General features: G+C 43.2%; 2 protein-coding genes across 5 annotated transcripts in view; one reads left to right on the top strand and one right to left on the bottom strand.

Moving 5' to 3' along the window:
• LOC149322031 (syntaxin-binding protein 2-like) overlaps positions 1 to 8,508 on the bottom strand; it is a 48,856-nt gene extending 40,348 nt beyond the window's left edge. For 2 of the 4 annotated variants that reach the window (XM_089533276.1, XM_089533295.1), the window contains exon 1: positions 8,365 to 8,508. In XM_089533276.1, coding sequence (XP_089389402.1) covers positions 8,365 to 8,431 — 67 coding nt within the window. In that variant the 5' untranslated portion in view covers positions 8,432 to 8,508. The remainder of the gene's footprint in view (positions 1 to 8,364) is intronic. The other 2 variants (XM_089533286.1, XM_089533267.1) reach the window with 2 other exon arrangements.
• Positions 8,509 to 12,614: 4,106 nt separating this feature from the next.
• Positions 12,615 to 20,559, top strand: RETN (resistin). Its single transcript, XM_089533254.1, has 4 exons — positions 12,615 to 12,691; positions 15,482 to 15,627; positions 19,758 to 19,835; positions 20,175 to 20,559. The coding sequence occupies exons 2-4, from the start codon at positions 15,501 to 15,503 to the stop codon at positions 20,309 to 20,311; spliced, it is 342 nt and encodes a 113-aa protein (XP_089389380.1). The 5' UTR covers positions 12,615 to 12,691; positions 15,482 to 15,500; the 3' UTR covers positions 20,312 to 20,559.
• The last annotated feature ends 1,138 nt before the right edge of the window (positions 20,560 to 21,697 follow it).

Here is a 21,697-nt window from a genome sequence, read left to right as displayed (position 1 = left end):
CATCTGTTGGGGATGCTTTGATTGTGATTTCCTGCATGGCAGGGGGTTGGACTGGATGGCCCTTGTGGTCTTTTCCAACTCTATGATTCTATGAATCTATGCAAATACAGCTATTTCGAAATCCCAAACTCTTCTAGTGCCAAACATTTCAGATAAGGAAGACGATTGATATACACAATTGTATGTGTGTATGCGATGTGTTGCTGTGTGCTTTCAAGCTGTTTCCACAACAACCCTAATGTGATCCTATCATGGAATTTTCTTGGCCAGTTTCTTCAGAGTGAGGTTGCCACTGTCATCTTCTGAGGCTGAGAGAGTGTGAGTTACCCAAGATCACCCAGTGGGTTTTCGTGGCCTAGCCTGGGTTTGAACCCTGGTTTCCAGGGTCACAGTACAATGCTCAAACCACTATACCATGCTGGCTCATACATAAATAATGATGGTTAATTATCCCAAACATTCAATAAAATATTAAAAATAAAAATGTATCTAAACTTAAATTATCTAAATTTTAAAAAATGAAGAGTTAGTTTATAGCTAACTTCCTCTGTATTCATTGTTCTGTTTGACAACTTTATCACTATACCATTATCTTTCAAATGTACTTCATAGCACTCCTGCTGTTCTTTTGCAAATGGAAATAGTGTCTTAGCAGGAGAAACTAGAGTCCAGTTGCCCTTCTCTATTTTTGACTTAAAATTTCTGCAAGGGAAGAAGAGAGACTTTTAAAATCACTTCTTTAAACGAAAAATACAGGCAGTACAGATAGTAATGGCTCTTTGCACCAAGGGCCAATTCACACTTCATGCAGGAAGTAGATTTAACTGACAGCATGAATAACACTTTCTGCAGCATTACACGTAAAGGAAAGACATAATTTCAAAACATCCATTGGTTAAAAGGCTGGTGATAATTCAACTTCACTTTAGTCCATACCCCTATTCATTTAAATTATTATTTTCCTTCCAATATTTGTCATTGTACAATCCATTCAGAATGCCAGATAAGTAGAAATCCACCAATATCTACTGTTAGATTTCCCCTCTCAAGAGCATTACATGTTGGTTTGGGTATCTTGACCAAAAGGGAGAAGAGGTAATGGCCTTACAACACTTTCAGTTAAACCTGCATCTATTACTACCACCCTTGGACGACACAAGAATTATGCAAATATTTATTCTTGCTTTCAAAAGAATTAGAACAAACCAAAATAGTTCTTTTTTCACACTGCACTTTAACACTGGATTTTACTCGGTGGCTTGCACTCCCAAAGTAAAGCCCCACCTTTGCTATGTACTCATTATGTGGCCTTCTCTAAATTCCTCTCACTCAACCTCAAGCCCATATTTGTTGAAGGGAAATAGCAGCATTGTATCTCACAGCACTGTCATGAGACCAACCACAACAAATTGTTGTAAAACATTACTAATTAAAAGCACTGCTAGTGCCATTGGTTGTGACCTGACCTTGGATATTTCCTCCTCTTTCCCAAGGAAGGATTTTAATAGAATCACCCTATTTCAATAACAGCAACATTACTGGGCTTTTAAAATAATTTGGTTACATGCAAACCTGAAGAAGTTGCCCCAAGGTTTGCAGGGATTCCAACACAGAAGCAGCAGCATTGAGCAGATACTAATTTGCACATTACATTTACATTAAATCATATCCAGCAGTTATATCATATATGGAAAACACCATAAATGTTCGCAGTAAATTTGATACTGGCCAATATAATGCATATGTTAGGAAACTGTATAATAAGGATAAAAGAAGGGTGTGGGGGGGTGAGTACCAACTTTAAGTTTGGTTTCTCACCTTCTTTCACAGAATAAACTCACATTCATTTCTTTTACACTCACCTTAATCTGGCAGGTTTGCATAACATTAGCATTAGCTGGCAGGTTTATATAACATTAGCATCATAAGATAACTGGTTTTGTATCACTAGCCTTGCACAACTTTGGCACAAAGGCAAGTAAGAAAATGAAGCAAGAAATCAAAGCTTACAACCTCCTATGTGGCCTCAGTCTTTAACAAACAAACAAACAAAAAGCTGTTCAAACTTTCAGCACATGTGTGTGAGAGTAGGTAATCCAAAGTAACCTTGTCTTGTGAACAGGAAACAAAAAACATCCCTAGGCAGTCTCTATTCTGTGCTCTATGATGCTTTACTTCTTACAGTTGGCCAATTTTTTATCAAACTATTACTTTCCACAAAGAGACAGAAACTGAAACCTACAACTATGGGTGTGGTGGGACGTGGGTTTAAACTGTTCAGTTCTGGGTGCTACAGCTCAAGTAGAACGCTGGCAAATTTGAATCAAGTTGCCAAACAATTCTGGGGATCATAAAGGTTGAAGTAAATCATACAGGATGACATGAAGAAGAAAATGAAGCTTTGAAAAAAGAAGAGGCAGTACATTTTGAAATTTGAATTTTGAAACACCACCATCAAAATTGATTACAATAGATCAGCAGAGAATGTGAAGATCAGGCAAAAAAGGAAGGCTTATATTAAGAACCAAGTATGCAAAGGGATCTTGTAGCACCTTTGAAATTAAATGGGGGACAAAACATGCGGCCCAAAAGGGCCACCCCAAGATCACACAGGGCCTGTTTGTGTTGTGGCTGCAATAGTTGCATGCACCCGGCCCCGGATTGGACCGCCACTGCAGTCCCCAACCGGCCCACCGAAAAGGAATGCATTATTCCACTCCTTTTCTGGCTGGGAGAGGATAGTAGTGTGACCTGGGTTAAAGCTCTCCCAGCTGGGTATGCTGTCAAGGAGCAGGTTAGGGAAAGTAGGCGAGGGGGAGCAGTGGCCATGGTCCATAAAAATACCATCAATTTGACCAGGAAATCGGTCCAAAAAACAGAATACATTGAGTATATTTACCTGACCCTGAAGGCTAAGGACAGTCTGGGGATTCTGCTAGCATACTGTCCATCCTGTTGTCTAACAGACTCCCTGGCCAAGCTGACACAGCTGGTCTCAGAGCTGGTGTTGGAGTCTCCCAGGCTTTTGGTCCTGGGGGACCTTAACATCCCCCCTTTGAAGCCGTCTCATTAGATCTGACAGTTGCAGCTCGGGAGTTCATGGATTCCATGACTACCATGGGCCTGTCCCAATTAGTCTTGGGTCCTACACACTGTGCTGGTAATACACTTGACGTGGTCTTTAGTACAGACCTGGCATATCCGTGGGCAGAAGTAATCAATACCTCTGCCCTGTCATAGACGGATCATTTCCTGGTCAAAGTGGGACTGAAGGCCACTACCCAGATCCCCCTCAGGGGTGGAGGACCTGTTAGAATGGTCTGCCCTCGAAGGCTGATGGGACCCAAAAGGTTCCAGGAAGCCCTAGAGGGTTTTATGGCTGGGAATGATGGCAATTCTGTCGAAGCTGTAGTTTATACCTGCAATAACGATCTTACCAGGGCCATAGACATTATCGCTCTCAAGCATCCTTTCCGGCCCTCTTCAAATAAAAAACCATGGTACACAAAAGATCTTCATCAAACGAAGCAGGCTGCGCAACGACTAGAGCGCCTCTGGTGGAAACATCAACATTTATCTGACAAGACACGCCATAAGAACTTATTGGATTCTTACGGAGTGGCAATCAATGTAGCAAAGAATTCCTTCTATGCTACACGTATTGCGTCTGCAGAGTCTCATCCAGCAGAGCTGTTCAGGTTGGTTAACGAGTTAACCCAGCTGTCTCCCACCCCGAATCCTTTATTGGAACCAACTAAGGCCTGCTGTGATGCTTTTAATGACTTTGCAGACAAAATCTCTCAGATGAGGGCTGATCTTGATGCTGGCATTATAACAGAGACAACAAGAGAGGTATCCAGTGACTCCGTGGACTGTATTAAACTGGATCATTTTGAGTTTGTAAATACCGATGATGTGGACAAGCTCCTTGGAAGTGTAAGGAAGACGATGTGCCCTCTTGATCTTTGCCCATCATGGCTGACCACTCAGGGAGGAGATGCAATAAAAACATCATTACAATTTATAATAAATGCATCCTTTCAGGAGGGAATATTTCCATCTAAATTGAAACAAGCGATAATGAAACCGCTTTTGAAAAAACCCTCCCTAGACCCCCTGATGAGAAACAACTACAACTCCCTTTTACCATTCTTGGGCAAAGTGATTGAGAGGGCAGTCACCTTCCAACTCCAGGCTGTCTTGGATGAAACCAATTATCTAGACCCATTTCAAATTGGCTTCGGGGTGGGATACGGATTTGAGATTGCCATGGTTGCCTTAGTCAATGATCTCCGTCTGAGTATCAACAGGGGAAGTGTGACCCTGTTGGTGCTCTTAGACATCTCAGTGGCCTTCGATACCATTGACCATGGTATCCTTCTGGAACGCCCGAGGGAGTTAGGTAATGGAAGCATTGCATTCCAGTGGCTCCACTCCTACCTCTTGGGCAGATTCCAGATGGTGAGGCAGGGAGATAGTTGCTCTACCAGGAGAGAGCTGACATCTGGCGTCCCTCAGGGCGCCATTCTATCCCCCATGCTGTTTAATATTTAAATTAAGCCAATGGGAGAGATCATCCAGAGACATGGAGCATGGTGTTATCAGTATGCTGATGACATCCAGATCTATCTCTCTATGTCTCTGACTGTTACAGTGACTAAGGACGGCATCTCTCCTCTGGATGCCTGCCTAGGGTCAGTAATGGGCTGGATGAGGGAAAACAAACTCAAGTTGAATCCAGAGAAAACAGAGGTACTCGTGATAGGTTTCCCCAAGTCCAGGGATGGAGATCTGTCAACCAGTCCTGGACGGGGTCACACTTCCCCTAAAGGACAAAGTTTGCAGTTTGGGAATACTCCTGGATTAATCTCTACAGTTATCATCTCAAGTGGATGCGATGGAGTACACCAAGGAATGCTTGGTATCAGCTTCGGCTGATACGCCAACTGCATTCCTACCTCGACCAAAAGGACCTTGAAACAGTGGTACATGCACTGGTAAGCTCTCGCTTAGATTTCTGTAATGCGCTCTACGTGGGGCTACCTTTGTACCAAGTTCGGAAGCTTCAACTAGTTCAAAATGCGGCAGCCAGATTGGTCACTGGAACATCTAGGTCAGACCATATAACACCGGTGCTAAAATCCCTTGACTGGTTGCCAATTAACTTCTGGGCGCAATACAAAGTGTTGGTCATTACCTTTAAAGCCCTACATGGCTTGGGCCCGAGTTACTTGAGGGAACGCCTCTCCCTACATAATCCGCCCTGCCTCTCAAAACATCCGGGAAGAATTTGTTAGAATATTCAAAGACCAGGGTATCAATAACTTCCCACAGAGCATACACAGCCACAGCCCCCAAACTATGGAACAACTTGCCGGAAGAGATGTCTTATCACCACCTTAGATGTCTTCAAGAAGGCACTTAGAACAGATCTCTTCCGGCGGGCCTACCCACCTGATTTTTTATAAAGCACTAAGGAAAATCCCCACTTTTGGCTGCAGTTGTGTATTTTAGATGATTATTTTATTGTTCTGAATTGTATTTTTGAGTGATGCTATTGTTTTACTGTATGGGTTTTAAATGTTGTTACTGTTTTATGGTTGTAATCCCACCTCGATCCTCAGGGAGAGGCGGGAAATATAAATAAAATTTATTATTATTATTTTCAGGCTGGTTTTGGGCCGGCTTCTGTGTAAAAGAAGTTGTAGCATATGTTTTCATAGACCTGGTCTAATTCTTCAGATGCAAGTTTACAACTACAAACAACATCCTTTTGAATACCAGACTAACATGGCTATGTCTCTGAATTAAGAACACAAAAGCAGAAGCAAAAACCATTAATAAATGTATTAGTCTTTGAAGTAACGGGTTAATTCTCCTTAAAATTCCTTCTTTTCCAAAGCAGCATTTGGAAATGAGAGATTCTAACACACAAGCACAAATTGGAATGGGATGGCTGCATCAGTAATGGCCAGCTAATTAATGCAGCATAAAGAGATGTCATTTGTAAAAATGCAACATGCATGAAAATCTATGAAGAACTTTAAAATGCTGGTGCTTAAAATGATACACACACACAGTATAAACACACCACAGAAATTTTGAAGACCACTGCTCACACATGCTTGTCACTGTCTTTTTTCCCTCCCTATGCAGACAACACCATACTACTAGCAGAAAACATCCCCGATTTGGAACAATTACTAAGGAAGGTCACAGCTGAATGTGCAAAGACAGGCTTAATGTTGAACATAAAGAAAATAAAAATAATGACTACGGAGTAAATTCAACCTAACCAATGAGGAAATCGAAAGAGTAAAAGAGTCATGGTACCTAGAGATGAACACTGAGCAGAATGCAGACAGTAGTGTAGTCAAGAAATCAGAAGACTAGGAATGGGAGTTCATGAAATAACTAAACAAGATCCTAAAGAGTAAAGATATTAAAATGAACCCTAAAGTCCAACTTGTCCAAGTCATGGTAGTCCCCATCACTATGTACAGATGCAAAAGCTGAACAGTGAAGAAAACAGACTAGAAGAAAATCAACTGTTTTGAGTTGCAGTGCTGGAGCAGAGTTCTGAGAATACCACAGATAGCCAAAATGACAAACAAAAAGATCAAGCCTGAAATCTCCCTTGAAGCAAAGATTATTAAGCTGAGGCTGACATACTTTGGCCACATCATGAGAAAAGACACTATGTAATGCTAGGAATGGTGGAGGGAAGCAGAAAGAGAGGAAGGCTGCAGGCCAGATGGGTACTCAATCAGGGAAGCCACTGGACCTGAATCTACAGGACCTGAGCAGAGCTGCAGAGGACAGGGAAGTGGGGAGATGTCTTCTCCACAGGGGCAGCAAGAGCTGGCAGTCGACTGGAGGGCTGTTAACAACAACATAGTGATTTTTAACACCTTTGCCTGATGAAGAGGCCAGTGGAGCTTTAAAAGCTTGCAACATGCATATTGCACATTTTGGCTGGGTGAATGAATGTCTTCACTTTTTTGTGGATTTTGGATTCAAAGACCTAGCTGTGTTATTCTGGACAATCAGTGTGCAAAGCGATCTTGCAGCATGTTTGAGATGTGGTGCTGGAGAAGAGTGCTGAGGATCCTAGACAGCCAAAAAGACAGACAAATGGGTCCCTGAACAGATCAAGCCAGAAATCTTCCTGGAAGTCAAGATGGCAAACTGAGGATGTCATGTTTTGGTCACATCATGAGAAGGCATGAGTCACTGGAAGAAGCAATAATGCTAGGAAAGGTGGAGGGGAGTAGAAAGAGAGGAAGGCCGCATGCTAGATGGATGGACTCCATTTCCATGAACTGAGCGGAGCAGTGGAGGACAGGGACTCTTGGAGGTGTCTCATTCACGGGGGGCACATGGGTTGGGATTGACTCAAAGGTTAACAACAACAACAACAACAACAATGCACCTTTGAGACAAAATGAAAGAAAGAAGTTGGTAGTATGCACTTTGGTAGACTTCAGCCTACTTCCTCTGATGCAGGTTCCTCAGAACATGCCACTTCCTAAGTGGAAGATGGTAAGAGAGACAAAATGGGACTCAGGGAAGAAGGCTAAGATAAGAAGGAAAGAAAGGAAGGGAGGAAAGAGAGAAAGAATGGGTAAGATAGTGTTGGAAAGACAGAAGGAATAGAAAGAGAGGTATAAAGTAGAAGGATTTTGAGCGAAAGGGAATGATTAAAAAGCCATCAATGCTTGATTGTGTTAGAAAGATGGTCAATTAAAGAAAAGTATTAATTAAGATGCAATCTTGGCATAAATAGGATGTGTCTCTATGTTGCCTATGCCCATGCTTCAGTGCTAATATTTAATAAAAACCCTTTTTAAAAGAAAGGGGAAAGGAAGCTGCTCCTTCCCCAGAAAGGCCCATCTGTCTGAGGAAGCAGGCTGGCCTCTGGCAGAGCTCCTCCTCCTCCTGATGCTGATGCTGCTGCTGCCACCAGCCTCTTCCTTGCAGTCGGTCTCAGAGCCAGAGGCGGGCTTTGGGTGTCAGGGGCCACTGGGGCGCAGGGCTTTGAGCATCGGAGCAGGGCTCTGGAAGCCTTGGGCGAGTCACACTCTCTCAGCCTCAGAGGAGGGCAGTGGCAAGCCTCCTTTCTCCATCCTGCCCCCCAGGGGCGCCCCTCCCGCCTCCCGCCTCCTGCTCAGGGGGAGCTCCCACATGTCCTCCACTTGGGGAAGCCAGAATGTTTGTGTCGGAGGGTAGCGTTTTGCTTTGCCTTTGGTTCCCCTTGGGCCGTGCCCCTGCTCCCTTGTGCCTGGCCTTCCTCCTCTGCCATAAGGCCCCCTCCCTCCCTCCCTGCCTGCCTGCCTCCAGCCCCGGCCCCTCCGCCGCACTCACTCTCTCCCACGACCGCCTTCAGCCCCGCCGCCGCTGCCGCCGCCGCCGCGGCCGCCCCTGGCGCCATGGCCCCCCGAGTGAGTCCCGCTCCGGCCTCTGCCCCGGAGGCCGCCACTTCCGCCTCTGGAGCCGGCGGGCGGAGTCGGCCCGGGACTCGCCCCTTCCTCCTTCTCCGACACTCCCCTCTCGCTCACGCCCCGAGGAGGGAAGGGAGAGGCAGAGGGAGAAGGAGAGGGGGACTAGGCCCCAGCAGGCTCCCTCCCTGGCCTCAAAGGAGGCCCAGGCCCCTCAGAATGGAGGGCCCTCGATGAGAATGGCTAGAAACCCTGACGGACAAGATGTTCCCGCCCTCTGGGAGAGTAGTGGAGCCTCCTCCATTGGAGGTCTTTAAGCAGAGGCTGGATTGCCATCTGTTGGTGGGGCTTTGACTGTGCATTCCTGCATGGCCCTTGGGGCTCTTCCACTTCTATGGTTCTAGGTGTTTGCTGGTCCAAACAAGTTTTAGCACCACTCTATTAGCACTGCATATTGACTCTGGGGGAGCCAGCATGATGCACTGATTTGAGCACTGGACTACAACCCTAGTGACCAGGGTTCAATTCTCGCTTGATCATGAAATCTACTGCCATTAGGGGAAGGCAATGGTAAACCTCATCTGAACAAATCTTGTCAAGAAAACCCCATTATAGGTTTGCCTTAAGGTGGATACCGGAGGCAGGTGTCACCCACTGCAGTGGTGCACTGTTGGGGCACTGTCCCCCTCAGTATGTGACACCACTGACTCCTGCTGGGGGGGAGTGGTCTTCAGAGCAAAAGCCCCACAGGACTGTGGTCTTGCCAGGTTGGGGGCTGGGAAAGCAAGGCAATTCGTCCCCTGCCCCACACGGGATGACACCAACACAAGCGACACCACTGACAAAGACCACTGCTTTGGAATGTGTCTTTGTGTTGCCCTTGCTCCTCCTTTCAAATGGGTAGCTTTGCTTATGTACAAGATGGTAGGCTTTTTTCTCTGTGTAGTGCTCCCCACCACAGAATAGGGAACATCTGTGCTTCATGTTGATTTTTTAATATGCAGGGATACCAGGTCTCTAAAATAACACCATGGGAGAAAAACATTGCATCACTTGGTATTTGTGAGCCATGAAACTATACATACATGTGCTTTGAACTAACTATGGCTGATTCAAGCACAACCCTTCTCTAAGAGTATTTTCGCATGTCAGGCTACAGTTGATTTATAATTCCAATATAAAACACACTGGGAAGAATACTAATTTGTGTGAAAAGTGCTTCTCATCTGTGGTTTTCCTCTGCATTACTGAAAATTGATGTTCACACAAGTGGTGCAAGGCTGCCTAGGGCAATCTGTGGTTGAACAGTGCAGCCCTGTCCACAAGTTAGCAACAAGTCCTTCTTGTCCATGTTACAGTAGTCTAACTCCATGTTACAATAGTGTAAAGAAATTCCCAGAGTACGGTTGAGTTTCCCTTATCTGAAATGCTTGGGACGAGAAGTGTTTTGGACTTTGGAATGTTTGCATATACTGAGTGAGACATCTAGGAGATGGGACCTGAGTCTAAACATAAAAATCATCTATGTTTCATATATACCTTATACACATAGCTTGAAGGTGATTTTATACAAAATATTTTTTAATAATTTTGTGCATGAAACATGCTTTGTGTACACTGAACCATCAGAAAGCAAAGCTGTCACTATCTCAGCCATCCATGTGGACAAGTTTGGGTTTTGGAATATTTTGAATTTTGGAATTCCTGATGGGGGAGACTCAACCTATATTGTGAGGCCTTTCCAATGCTGTATTGTGAGGCCATTCTAATGGCCTCACAGTTGTGAGGCCCATGACTCTTAAAGCAGCGTGCAGCTGCTTTAAGAGTCATGGGAGTGCACAGGGGTCTCACATGATGGGATTTCAAGATGTGGTGTCATGAGATTATAGCAACAACAAAGTTCTGGGGGATAGAAGGAAGACAATGGAAGATCAGAAAGAAGGTTGTAGTACTCTAGGCAAAAAATTGTGAGGGCAGTGGTGGGTGATGTCCACTGGAATTAATAGGATGTCCACCTGAGACACAGGCCAAGGGATAACAGAGGTACAGCTGGTTACAGCTAGTTTTCTAGCCAACATCTTTCTTTTCAAGCTCTAAGTGCATCTCAATTTACCTTTCCCACTTTGCTGTTTGGGAATAACATTAGCATTTAACTAGGGTTAGGTGGTGTCCTATATACTCAAACAGTAAGGCCATCACTGAATCAGAGTGTGAATCCAAGTTTTTGTCAAAGGAGCTGTGCCCTGTTGGCTGGATCTGCTGGAAGAAACCAGTGAAAGAGAACTATGACTCAACTATAAGCATTGCCAAAATAACTGCTTTATCACCACTAATGGCAGTTGTAAAAACGGAAATTACTGGGGTCAAAAGGAGGCCAGCAAGTGGTTAGGGTTTTATTCTGGGACCTTGGAGATCCAGGCTGTATACAGGATGATTTATCCCACAAGGTGGTTGAGAGAATACAGTGGAGACATGGAGAGCCTTGAGTTCATGGGAGAGAATGCAGGATACACGTTTAACAAATAAACAATCTCCTCTGTACCCCCGGGTGACCCCTCTCTCTCTTTCTGTGAATGAGTATTTGCACATGCATGCAAGCATGTGTGTCTGTGCACATGCTCCTTTGCCAACACCCAATGTAATACCTGGGACTGAAAAGGCCATGTATATCTAGTGTAAATAAACCATGAATCACAAAATACTAAACACCAGCAACAACCTCATTCCAAGGAAGCAAAACCTGGGGTTATACCTGCATAGTCATTCAAGATTAGGGAAGGTCAGGAGATTTATCTTGACTTGTGGCACTTCTATCAGGAGGGAGACTGTTGTAATCTTAGCACACCCTGCATACCCTGTGTTGTATTTAGGGTCCCCATATTTCATATTCCATATCTAGAGCTAGCATGTTCTTGAGAAGTGGCAAAGGTCAGACTCACAGGAGAAAAGAAGTGAGACCTGAGGCATAGGAACAAGCCAGGTAATAATACAATCAAAGCTACTAAGTCCCCCTTGCTTTCCCCAAGTCATCTGCATTTCCTCTTGCACCTTGAGACAAATATTTCCTTGTACTGAAAGCAGTAAGTCAACCTCTCTGCCTACCTCCTGTTGTATTTCCAGACAAATCTCCCTGTCCACCCATCTTGTGGCTATCCTGAATCAATTGCTGTTTCTGTCACACTAAAATTGAAGCCACCAACCATTCCAGAATCCCATTGTTGATTCCCGGGAAAGGGCATCCAGTCCTTGTTACCTTACAAGATAGCCCACAGCTTGGTTTCAGGTATAGGTTTCTGGTATAAATATCAGTCCCAAGAACTTAGTCTCTGTGCACCCACAGTACGCATACAGTTGTCCCAGGTTACACTTCGTGTATGAAACCGTGCTACCCTACTCCCAGACCCCTCAGTCTGAGCCACAGCTTTCTATGGTATACTTATTAGACAGGTAATTATCACCCCCTGCAAACCCATCAAACACCGCTATCCTGTTTCCATATTTCTATTTTAGTTAGCTTTGAATAATGTGTCTGTGTGAATTGGTGTTGTGTGTGTGATTACACTCCACATTTTTTAAAAATAAAACTCTTAATTCACCCCACACCTGGAGTTCTTCTCAGTTATTACTAGTATATAAAGGTGCAAAGAGTCTTAAAGATTACTCAGCCTCTTGCAGAAATTCATTTCCCCAACATTTAAAATGACACTGACTTACTTGCTGGGGATCTCCTCCAGTCCCCCACCTTGGTTTGGATAATGGTAAATAAAAAGAATGTATTTCTTTGCCAATACATTTGTTTACCTGGCAGGTGGGATATGGAAGGTACATTATCTGAATAAAAGAACAGTAGTGTTCTTTAAAAATATGCATGAGGAACAAGGATATAATTTTATCATGATTCAAACAAAGCAGTAGTTTCACTGGGAAACCCCTCTTTTGGATTTTGCCATTCTCAAGAGTATATTTACAAACAATATTAAATATCTTTCATGCCATGAGATTTTCATCTGCAAATGTTCTGGACAATGTGATCTTGTCCCCTTCGTGTCCTGGGAAATAATTTTTGAGCAAACAAGGACATTTTTTCACAACATTGTGCAAGGTACTGCCTTGAGGTATGTGTAATAGGGGATGGGTTAAATCTTTTGAAAAAGCAAACCAATCAGATGTAACATTCTATAATTCTGCTCCATTTAAAGGCAGCTTATTTGCTTAGTGAGTGAAACTTTTTGAAAGATTCCTTGCTCTTGAAGGTGAGTATGAGTGTCTTCTTTTTAACAAGGCAAAGTGGGGAAATAATGGCAAATAGGCTTCAGTTTCTTCTGGGTACATATGACAAACTGTGCTATAGCTCTCTACCTGTTTTCCAAGTAGTAAGTCCTATTAAATAAAATGAAGTGTACTTCTGAGTATCATGTTTATTTAGTGGAACTTACTACTGGGTAAACAGGTGGAGGGTTATAGGTACAGTTTGTAATATGTACCCAGAAGAAACAGAAATAGACCTTCAAAATTTGGCAAGTTTATTTACATGCACTGTAAAACTCTCAATTGAAATTTGCCAAATGCTGAGGTTTATAAGTTTTATTTTGGTTCATACATGATTCATTTGATTAATAGTTTGTTTCTAACAGGGTAAACTGATCAATTTCAAGTTTATATTTTAGTGGAGATGTTTCGAGAACCCTCAATGAAGTATTTATAGTAGTTTCTCTTATCGTTGCTATAGATTCATATTTGGTATGCATAAGAAAATCATTTTAAATTTATTCCCAAGGCATGTAGCGAGTAAAGGATGATGGCTCTGTGGAGATCACTACACATGGGTTTTAAACAGCAATTTCCCTGGGAGGGAAGTGGCTTAGGCAGTACTGATCGCATGATGCCACCTTCCACCCATAGCTGCCCTGTCCCCCAGCCGACCCTTTTCATTCATGAGGTAAACCTGTGAATGGCATGGCAATCTTGCAACTCCCCAGGTGCAAGAGGTCACTTGTGTGATAGGCAGTCACATGGTGTCAGAGTCCCCTCCTATCCCCCTTTCCACCCTTGCTAATCTTTTTATTTATTTATTTATTTCCATTTTTTTTGCACAATTCTGCAATTCTGCAGCCTCAATTGAATTTTTTTTTTAAATCGCAGCTGCAGAGCTCTGGAATTGCATAAACAAAATTAGAGAGAAAGAAAAACCCTAGAGGCATGCTGAGTAGGGCATGGGGTGTGTGGAGAGGCAGGATTAAGGGACAGGGCAGGAAGATTTTGGGAAAGGAGGCTCATTCCAGAGGAACTATGGGATGGGCATTGCAGGACATCCCTGCTTGATCACCCTCCAAACAGCCCAAGAAGCATTGGGGGAGGCAAAGCGATTTTAGGAAAGAAGGCTCATTCCAGAGGAACTATGGGATGGGCATTGCAGGGCATCCCTGCTTGATCGCTCTCCAAACAGCCCAAGGAGCATTGGGGGAGGCAAAGCGATTTTAGGAAAGAAGGCTTATTCCAGAGGAACTATGGGATGGGCATTGCAGGACATCCCTGCTTGATCGCCCTCCAAACAGCCCAAGGAGCAATGGGGGAGGCAAAGCGATTTTGGGAAAGAAGGCTCATTCCAGAGGAACTATGGGATGGGCATTGCAGGACATCCCTGCTTGATCGCCCTCCAAACAGCCCAAGGAGCAATGGGGGAGGCAAAGCGATTTTGGGAAAGGAGGCTCATTCCAGAGGAACTATGGGATGGGCATTGCAGGACATCCCTGCTTGATCGCCCTCCAAACAGCCCACAAAGCATTGGGGGAGGCAAAGCAATTTTGGGGAATGGAGAGCCTGGACATCCAGGGATCTGAGGGGGGGGATCGAGCCTTATCTTCTCTCTTCCCCAAAGATTCTCTCCCCATTAATGAAGCCCGCTGCCTTCTCCTCCTTGATCCGATTTGCCAAACCTCCTTCTAGTCTGGGGAGACACAACAGAAGAGCCTTGGATGCAGTCAATTTTAATTGGCTGCCCCCCCAAAAAACCCCCAAGACTTGCGATGTCTGAAGCCTACGCACTTGATTGACAGCTTGTGGACACAAATGGGAACGGGAAGCAAGTTAATCCGCTTTAAAATAAAGCGATTTAAAATAAATGGGAATGAAAACAAGGTTTAAATGAATCGCGGTAATTTGCCCCTTTTGGTAATGGAAATGATGGGAAAAATTCGAATTATTCCCGGAACATAATCAGAATAGCTCCAATATAATCCGTTTTATCTGCCAAGTGGGAACGCACCCCTAGTGGGCAGCAAAACTGAGGCAGGCCAGAAAGAAATAGGTCAGCAGCCAATGTGCCCCTGGTTAGACTATAGTGGTGGTTTGCAGTCTAGTCAGTAGTCCAAACAGTGGCACACTGGCTGCGGTGACCAATGGACTCACAAATCCCTTAAAAACATAACATGCTATTATTCCAGCTACAGAAGGAGTAACCTTGAAGAGTAATCTACCTCCACTTGTTGTGTCAACTTCTTAGCTAACTAATCATAGTTTTTACTTACAAAAACACATCTAGGAGAAAGGTTTTGACACAAGAAGCAATCAATGGGGAGAACAGTATATTTTCATGTTCTTATTTTATTGCCAGTCTTCACCTGTGTTTCAGTTTCTCTTTCAATTTCATATTTCTTTACATGCTGAAGAAAGAAGTTGGAGCCCATGGAAGAGTTCTGTGAAACTTGAAAGCTAGCTCATTGCTCTGTCTCTATAATTTTTAGTTGGGATCCCAGTTGGTCCCAATAAAGAGCATGGATCTTCTGTAAATTGTGAAGTCAAAGGCTTTCATGGCCAGCATCCAAAGTTTTTTTTTTGTTGTTTGTGGATTTTTCGGGCTATGTGGCTATGTCCTGGCAAAAGGTCAGGAAGAAAATCTTCTAGAACATGGCCACATAGCCTGAAAAATCCACAAAAAAACTTCTGTAAATTTCTCAAGAGCTCTGCTTCTCCTCTCCTGTCATCCACATTTTGCTGTCCCTGACATGATAAATGATGTAATGACAACAGCTTTTCTTCTGCAGGAAGTTCTGCACCACCAAAATGATGAAAGTCATTGTGTTCCTGCTCTTTGCTGTGTTGATTCCTGTAAAGTATGCAAATGCTCAGACATGCTGCACTGTTGACAGGGCTATTGATGAGAAGATCAAGGCAGCCATTGATTCCAAAGGTATTTGTATCTGGGTCTAGCTGGGGAACCTTTTTATGCTTGGAACTCAGGAGATTATCACACCCGGAAACCTCACCAGGATAGACACGGGATTGAAAAGTCAAAACCGGGTGTTATTGCATGTAGCCGTGGCCAGGCAAGCGCAACCTGTATGCAGCCCAGACCCCAGCCGCACTTATCCAGCCACTTTTCAAAAATGGTGAGCACTCGTTTTTGAAAAGTGGCTGGATAAGTGTGGCTGGGGTCTGGGCTGCATACAGGTTGCACTTGCTCGGCCGCAGCTGCATGCAATAACAGCTGTTTTTGGCTTTTCAATCCCACATCTATCACGGCAGGATTTCCAGGTATGCTAATCTCCTCAGTGTCTCATTGGCCTTCTAAAAAAAATTCAGTTTCCCCTTATAAGGAGTGTCCCCTTCTAATGATAATCCACAATGCTTTCTTGGAAGAGGAAAGATCCCAAGCTTGTGACCAAAATTGTTATTTAGGATTTGCATCCTCCCATAATGCAAAGAAGAAATGAGGAATATCCATGATGGGAAGACCACCTTGTCCAGGGACTGCAGCCCACTGGTATAATTGCTGCCTTGCCACCAGGCAGTTTCTTAATTTAAAACAAATTGCATGGAGAGACTATGCCTTATTCTGAAGTTCACTAGTTCTGGGAGGCCTCTGCGAGAACCATCAGTTTTCAGAGCGAGATGCATTCTACCCCCATACCTTGTTTTAAAGGGGGAAAACAGTTATTTGCCACTCCCATGCCAAGCAAATTTGGTGATCAACAGATGTGGGAAGGGGGGTTTCCATAGATCCCTCAACAACATTGTTCCTTCCACTGCGTAAAGTAAAAAGGGTATGAGCCATAATACCATGTTCCCTTCTTGTAGCTCAGGTCAGAAAACTAGAAAACAAAAGCTGTTTCCCTGCTGCAATATTATTGCTAGATCAAGTTTGTTTGTGCATTTACTGAAGTATGTCTTATCTTGGCTCCATTCTGAACTGAAAAGCCCATCCCAGTGATTCACAATTTTTCTTGTCAGATCCCAAGACCTGATACCTCTCAGGAGAGACTCTTAATTCAGTTTTCTGGTTCTCTTGCTTGCCCTCTGCTGGATAAGCACACATCTCCCTAGATGGCTCAACCCACAGCTAACAACCATGCTTCTTAGAGCATAGTTTCTGCCACATAAGATTAATGAAGGAAATAATATGAGTATTTATCCAAGGTTATTTCTATTGTGTTTCAGCAGAGGTTGACTCCCAGGGTATTGCAGGTAGGATTTCAGAATAAGGCAAAAACAGAACTTAACTGGGAGTAAGGCCAACTGAATTCAAATGGAAGTTACATTTGAGAATGCACAGGAGATTTCAAGTCAAATGACAAATTGCAGTAATACATGTTTTAATAATTTTCCATAATTAGTTGGAAAACTGCTCAAAAGGTCTTTAAATGGCTGTGCTGCAAGTTGGAAGAGAGTCTTAACTGGAGTGCCTCAGGTTTCTATCCTGGGGTCATTACTCTTCAACATTTTTATCAGTGACTTAGCTTTATCACACTAGCGGGCAAACAGGATTTAAATGAGAGTTAAACTAGAGAAAACCAGGAAATGCCTGAAGTTTATCACACGACATTTCCTGGTTTTCTCCAGTTTAACTCTTGTTTAAATCCCGTTTGCCCACTAGTGTGATAAAGCTCTTCAATGATGAGCTAGATGGAATCCTCATCAAGCTTGCAGGTGATACAAAACTGGGAGGGGTGGCTAACACACTGGAAGTTAGGAAAAGAATTCAAAGAGGACATGATAAACTAGAAAATAGGGCAGAAATTAATTTAATGAAATTCAATAGAGACAAATGCAAAATTCAACATTTAGGTCCCCAAAAACAAATATGCAGGTATAGGGTGTAGGATACATGGTTCAGAAGTACCACATGTGAAAAGGACTCTGAGATTATTGTTGATTGTACATTGAATATGAGCCAGCAGTGTTTTTGCTGCAGCAAAAAAAGCAAATGGTATTTTAGCCTGCATTAATAGAACCATGGTTTCCAAGTCGAGGAAGGAAATAGTCCCCTATATACTGTGGTGGTCAGGCCTCATCTGGAGTGTTCAGTTCTGGGTGCCTCATTTTGAAAAAAAGACAAGTTGGAGTGATTTCAGAGAAGAACAATAAAGATAATAAAAGGTATGGAGAACAAAACATATGAGAAGAGGTTGAAGGACATGTTCAGATTGGTGAAGAGAAGATTAGAATGTGACATGATCACACACTTTAAATGCTTCAAGGGCTGCCACAGAGAGGAAGGAACAGGTTTGTTCTCTGCTGCCCCAGAGAGTAGGACTAGTTCTAATGGTTTTAAGTTACAGGAGGATAGATTTTGATTGTACTTTAGAAGGAACTTCTTGACAGTAAATGTGTTTCAGCAATTACCTAGAGAGGTGATGGTGTTCTTTCACTGGACATCTTCATAGAGAGGCTGGACAGATGCTTTAGCTGGAGGTCTTGCACTGAGCAGGGGGTTGGATCTGATGGCCCAGAAGCCTCTTCCAGATCTATGATTCCAATGATGGGAGAGGAAGAATAGTATTCAGTCTTACATCCTACATTCAATTGTCTCTGTACATGCTGCTTGCTATTAATACACAATTATTAATTACTGAGTCAACCTGTGTAGAATTGTTATTGAGTCACAGACTTTTCAATGCACATATATTCAATAGGATTTCACCTCCTTTGTCCCCCTGTCTTGGTTGAGGCTGTGCATCTTTAGCAGCTGTCATTACACAAAGACAAAGTAATAGGTAACAATTAGATTTCTACCTGCCCTCTAGGTGTTAATGACACAGAGTGTCTGTTGTAGGTGGGTGGAAGATAAAGTGGGAAAAATCTACCATTGTTTCTCGTGACTCAGTTGGAGAATTCTGCTCATTTCTTCATAGAATGGCCAGATTCACTACACTGCTCACTGTGTTATAAAATATTTGTTACCTTTTTTTTTATTTGTTCTATTTTTATTAAGTTCTTTTTCCAAGAAGCTGCACATTTTCCTCCATCTATTGTATCCTCACAATATCCTTATGACGTAGGTGAGACTGAGAGATAGTGACTGGCCCAAGGGTAGCTTTGTGGCTGAGCAGAGATTTTAATCTGTATCTTGCCAGTGCTGTTTGTCCAACATTGTGGCTCACTTAAGGACAACCCTTAGCCCATGTCTGTTGTTTGTATGGCTGGCCTACTCCCCCACCCCACTGATCTGTCATAAGTTGGGCTGTGGGAAATAAGAGCTCATCACAATGCTTGGGGTATATGTTAAAGTACTCCCTGCTATGACCCTGATCTTGAATATATGTATCTGTAATTGAATTCATTTGACAGTGTGTCCTGATGTGACCCTCCCCCCCAAAGTGTTATTTTGTGGTCTGTGTGGTCCCTATCCCCAAATGTTTGACATTCTTTGCTCTCACTATTACACTGCTGTCAATCTCAATGCTACACTTTTGCCTACCCATGTTGTTACATTCTGGTTAGCATGAAGACACTATAGTTGAACAAAACTTAGATCAGCCTCTGCATTTCAACAAGAACAGAAAATTGCGACTCCAGATGTTTTGGGGCTGCTGTTTTTTATAATCCCTCACCATTGGCTATATTAACTAGTGCTGATGAAAGCTGAATGTCAAAAACATCTGAAGGACCACAATTCCCTACTTCTGTATTACAAGATGGCTATGCTCAGGATTCCTGTGAGCTAGTGTATCTTCGTGTATTGTGTACAGGCACTAAAAACATTTCAGAAAGCATAAGCAACTGGAATCTACGACTGACTAGTGCTACAGTTAGGATGGGCAAGACCAAAGAAACTCAGTACAGTAACGTGTAATAAAGAAGCATGCTCATGGGAGACTATAATATAAATATAGGATAGACATGACCCCAAGCTGCTTGAAATTGATTTCTTTGTTGTGTACAGAGCACATCAATGCTTCCTTGAGAATGAGAGTAAATTCACATTGATCCTAGATATTTGTATAGCAGCATTAGAAAAAAATCCCTGGTTTTTTTGGGAGCAAGGACAGCATATGGTTAATCAGCATATGGTTGATAGTAACCTCTTTTCTCATCTCACAGTGTCTGCAGCTCTTGAAAAGGCCCAGCTGACTTGCACAAGTGTATCAGCTCGTGGTGCTGATGTCACCTGTCCTTTTGGTAAGACATTTTGTTGTGTTGTGGGAGAAGCTCTCATTGGGAGCAGATCAGGAGTTGTGGGAGGTATGTAGGTAATAGGGTAAGAAAGAGATGTATTCTGTAGAAGAAGGGCATGCACATTCCTATGGATGTTTGCTTGTTTTGTGTATAAATAACATAAACAGGCAAGCTAAGATATGATGTTCTATGAGTCTGGTTGATTGTTCAGCTTGATAATTAGCAGATCCATTCTGAAAGTTTGTATTCTGTTGCGATAGTATTAGATGTGGGCATCTTCCGCACCATAATGGTTCAGATGCTAGGATGTCTGTTTCTCAGTCATCACTTTTATACCCACAGGTTACAAGGCCACTGGATGTGCCTGTGGAATGGCCTGTGGTTCCTGGGATATCCGTGGTGACAACCAGTGTCACTGCCAGTGTGCCAACATTGACTGGACTGCTGCTCGGTGTTGCAAAGTGGTGGTTGTTGGTTGATGGCCCCCCTGCTTCCTGATGTCTACAGGGCTCCATCTTTCAAACTTAATAAAAATGCATCTAAAGAGTTCTGAATGTTCAGTGCTTGAGTCATTTCCTCAACCCATATGTGAAACTGGGGCCAGTAATTGCTGAAGTAGTGTGGTCATTTTCAAGTCTGGGATACAAGGTGATCTACAAAAGTTAAAATAAATATAACTAAAAATGTACATCATAACATAAGTTTAAAATAAACTGTTGTTGTTGTTGTTGTTGTGTCTTCAAGTCGTTTCTGGTATATGGAGACCCAAAGGTTACTCTATCATGTTTTTTTTAAAGCATGTTTCTTCAGAGGGGGTCTGCTATTGCCATCCTCCAAGGCTGAAAGAATGTGACTTGCCCAAGGTCAACCAGTGGATTTATATGGCCAAGCAGGGATTTGAACCTTGGTCTCCAGAATTCTAGTCCAACACTCAAACCACTACATCAAAATAAAATATCTATATAATTAAAAGCAGTTAAATATATATAATTTTAAAAGTATAACAATTATAAACAAAACCCCATCATGTGAAGTTCCTCTGGAGCAGTCAGCCCTTCAAAGCCTACTGAAAGAAACTGCCTACAAAAGAATAGCAAAGAGGGGACCAGTTTAACTTCTCTAGGAAGGGAATTCCAGAGCCTAGAAGTAGCCACCAAGAAGGCCTCCTCTTGGGTTCCCACCAGAAGTACGAGTGAGGGTGGTATGACAGAGAACCTCTAGAAGATTTCAAGACATGGGCAGACTCATATAGGAGGTAGCATCCTCCAGATACCGTACCTGCATGATCTTTGTACAGTAGGATGACCCAATTCTATTTTGTCAGCTTTCCCCTTTGTTAGCCAAAGTACATTTTTCTGAATTTTGTTGTGTGTGTGGCATTCCACATGACCCCAGATGTACCCTGTAGATGACCCCAGTACCACCTGGGCGATGACAGGCAGGTCACACCAACGCCACCTTAAAAATCCCATCCCAAGGCACGAAGGCAGTTTGAGAGTTGAAAATGGGATCATTATCACTTCCATAATCAGAAGAATGGGCGATGATTGCTTAGACATCTCACCTGATGGGCCAGCTAATGACAATCTACTTCCCATTTACCTTGAATATTGCCAGGCCAGATTACCTCACCCCATACAATCTAATACCTTTGCCCTGCCCTTATAAACCCCTGGAAATCTCCTCTGAGTGTGATAGTTTGGAGTTCATGGGGACACTATGTCACTAATCTCTAGTCTAGCTCTGGCACTTCCATTCACCCAACACTCTTGGAATGGCTGTGTCCCACACCACTTCACCCTACTGGACTCCGCAAGCAAGCCCCATCTATAGTATCACCTGTAGTTCTGCCTTAAAATCTATTC

The sequence above is a fragment of the Sceloporus occidentalis genome, unplaced genomic scaffold, assembly GCF_023333645.1.
Source record: "Sceloporus occidentalis isolate IW3139 unplaced genomic scaffold, rSceOcc1.0.p SCAF_1, whole genome shotgun sequence".
Lineage (NCBI taxonomy): Eukaryota > Metazoa > Chordata > Lepidosauria > Squamata > Phrynosomatidae > Sceloporus > Sceloporus occidentalis.
The sequence above is the reverse complement of the archived record's forward strand: the minus strand, read 5'-3'. Positions and strand labels throughout refer to the sequence as shown.

Coding starts and splice junctions, on each gene's coding strand:
- RETN (XM_089533254.1), top strand. CDS start 15,501: ATGATGAAAGTCATTGTGTTCCTGCTCTTTGCTGTGTTGATTCCTGTA. Junction 15,628..19,757: donor GGCAGCCATTGATTCCAAAG/GTATTTGTATCT, acceptor CTCATCTCACAG/TGTCTGCAGCTCTTGAAAAG. Junction 19,836..20,174: donor TGATGTCACCTGTCCTTTTG/GTAAGACATTTT, acceptor TTATACCCACAG/GTTACAAGGCCACTGGATGT.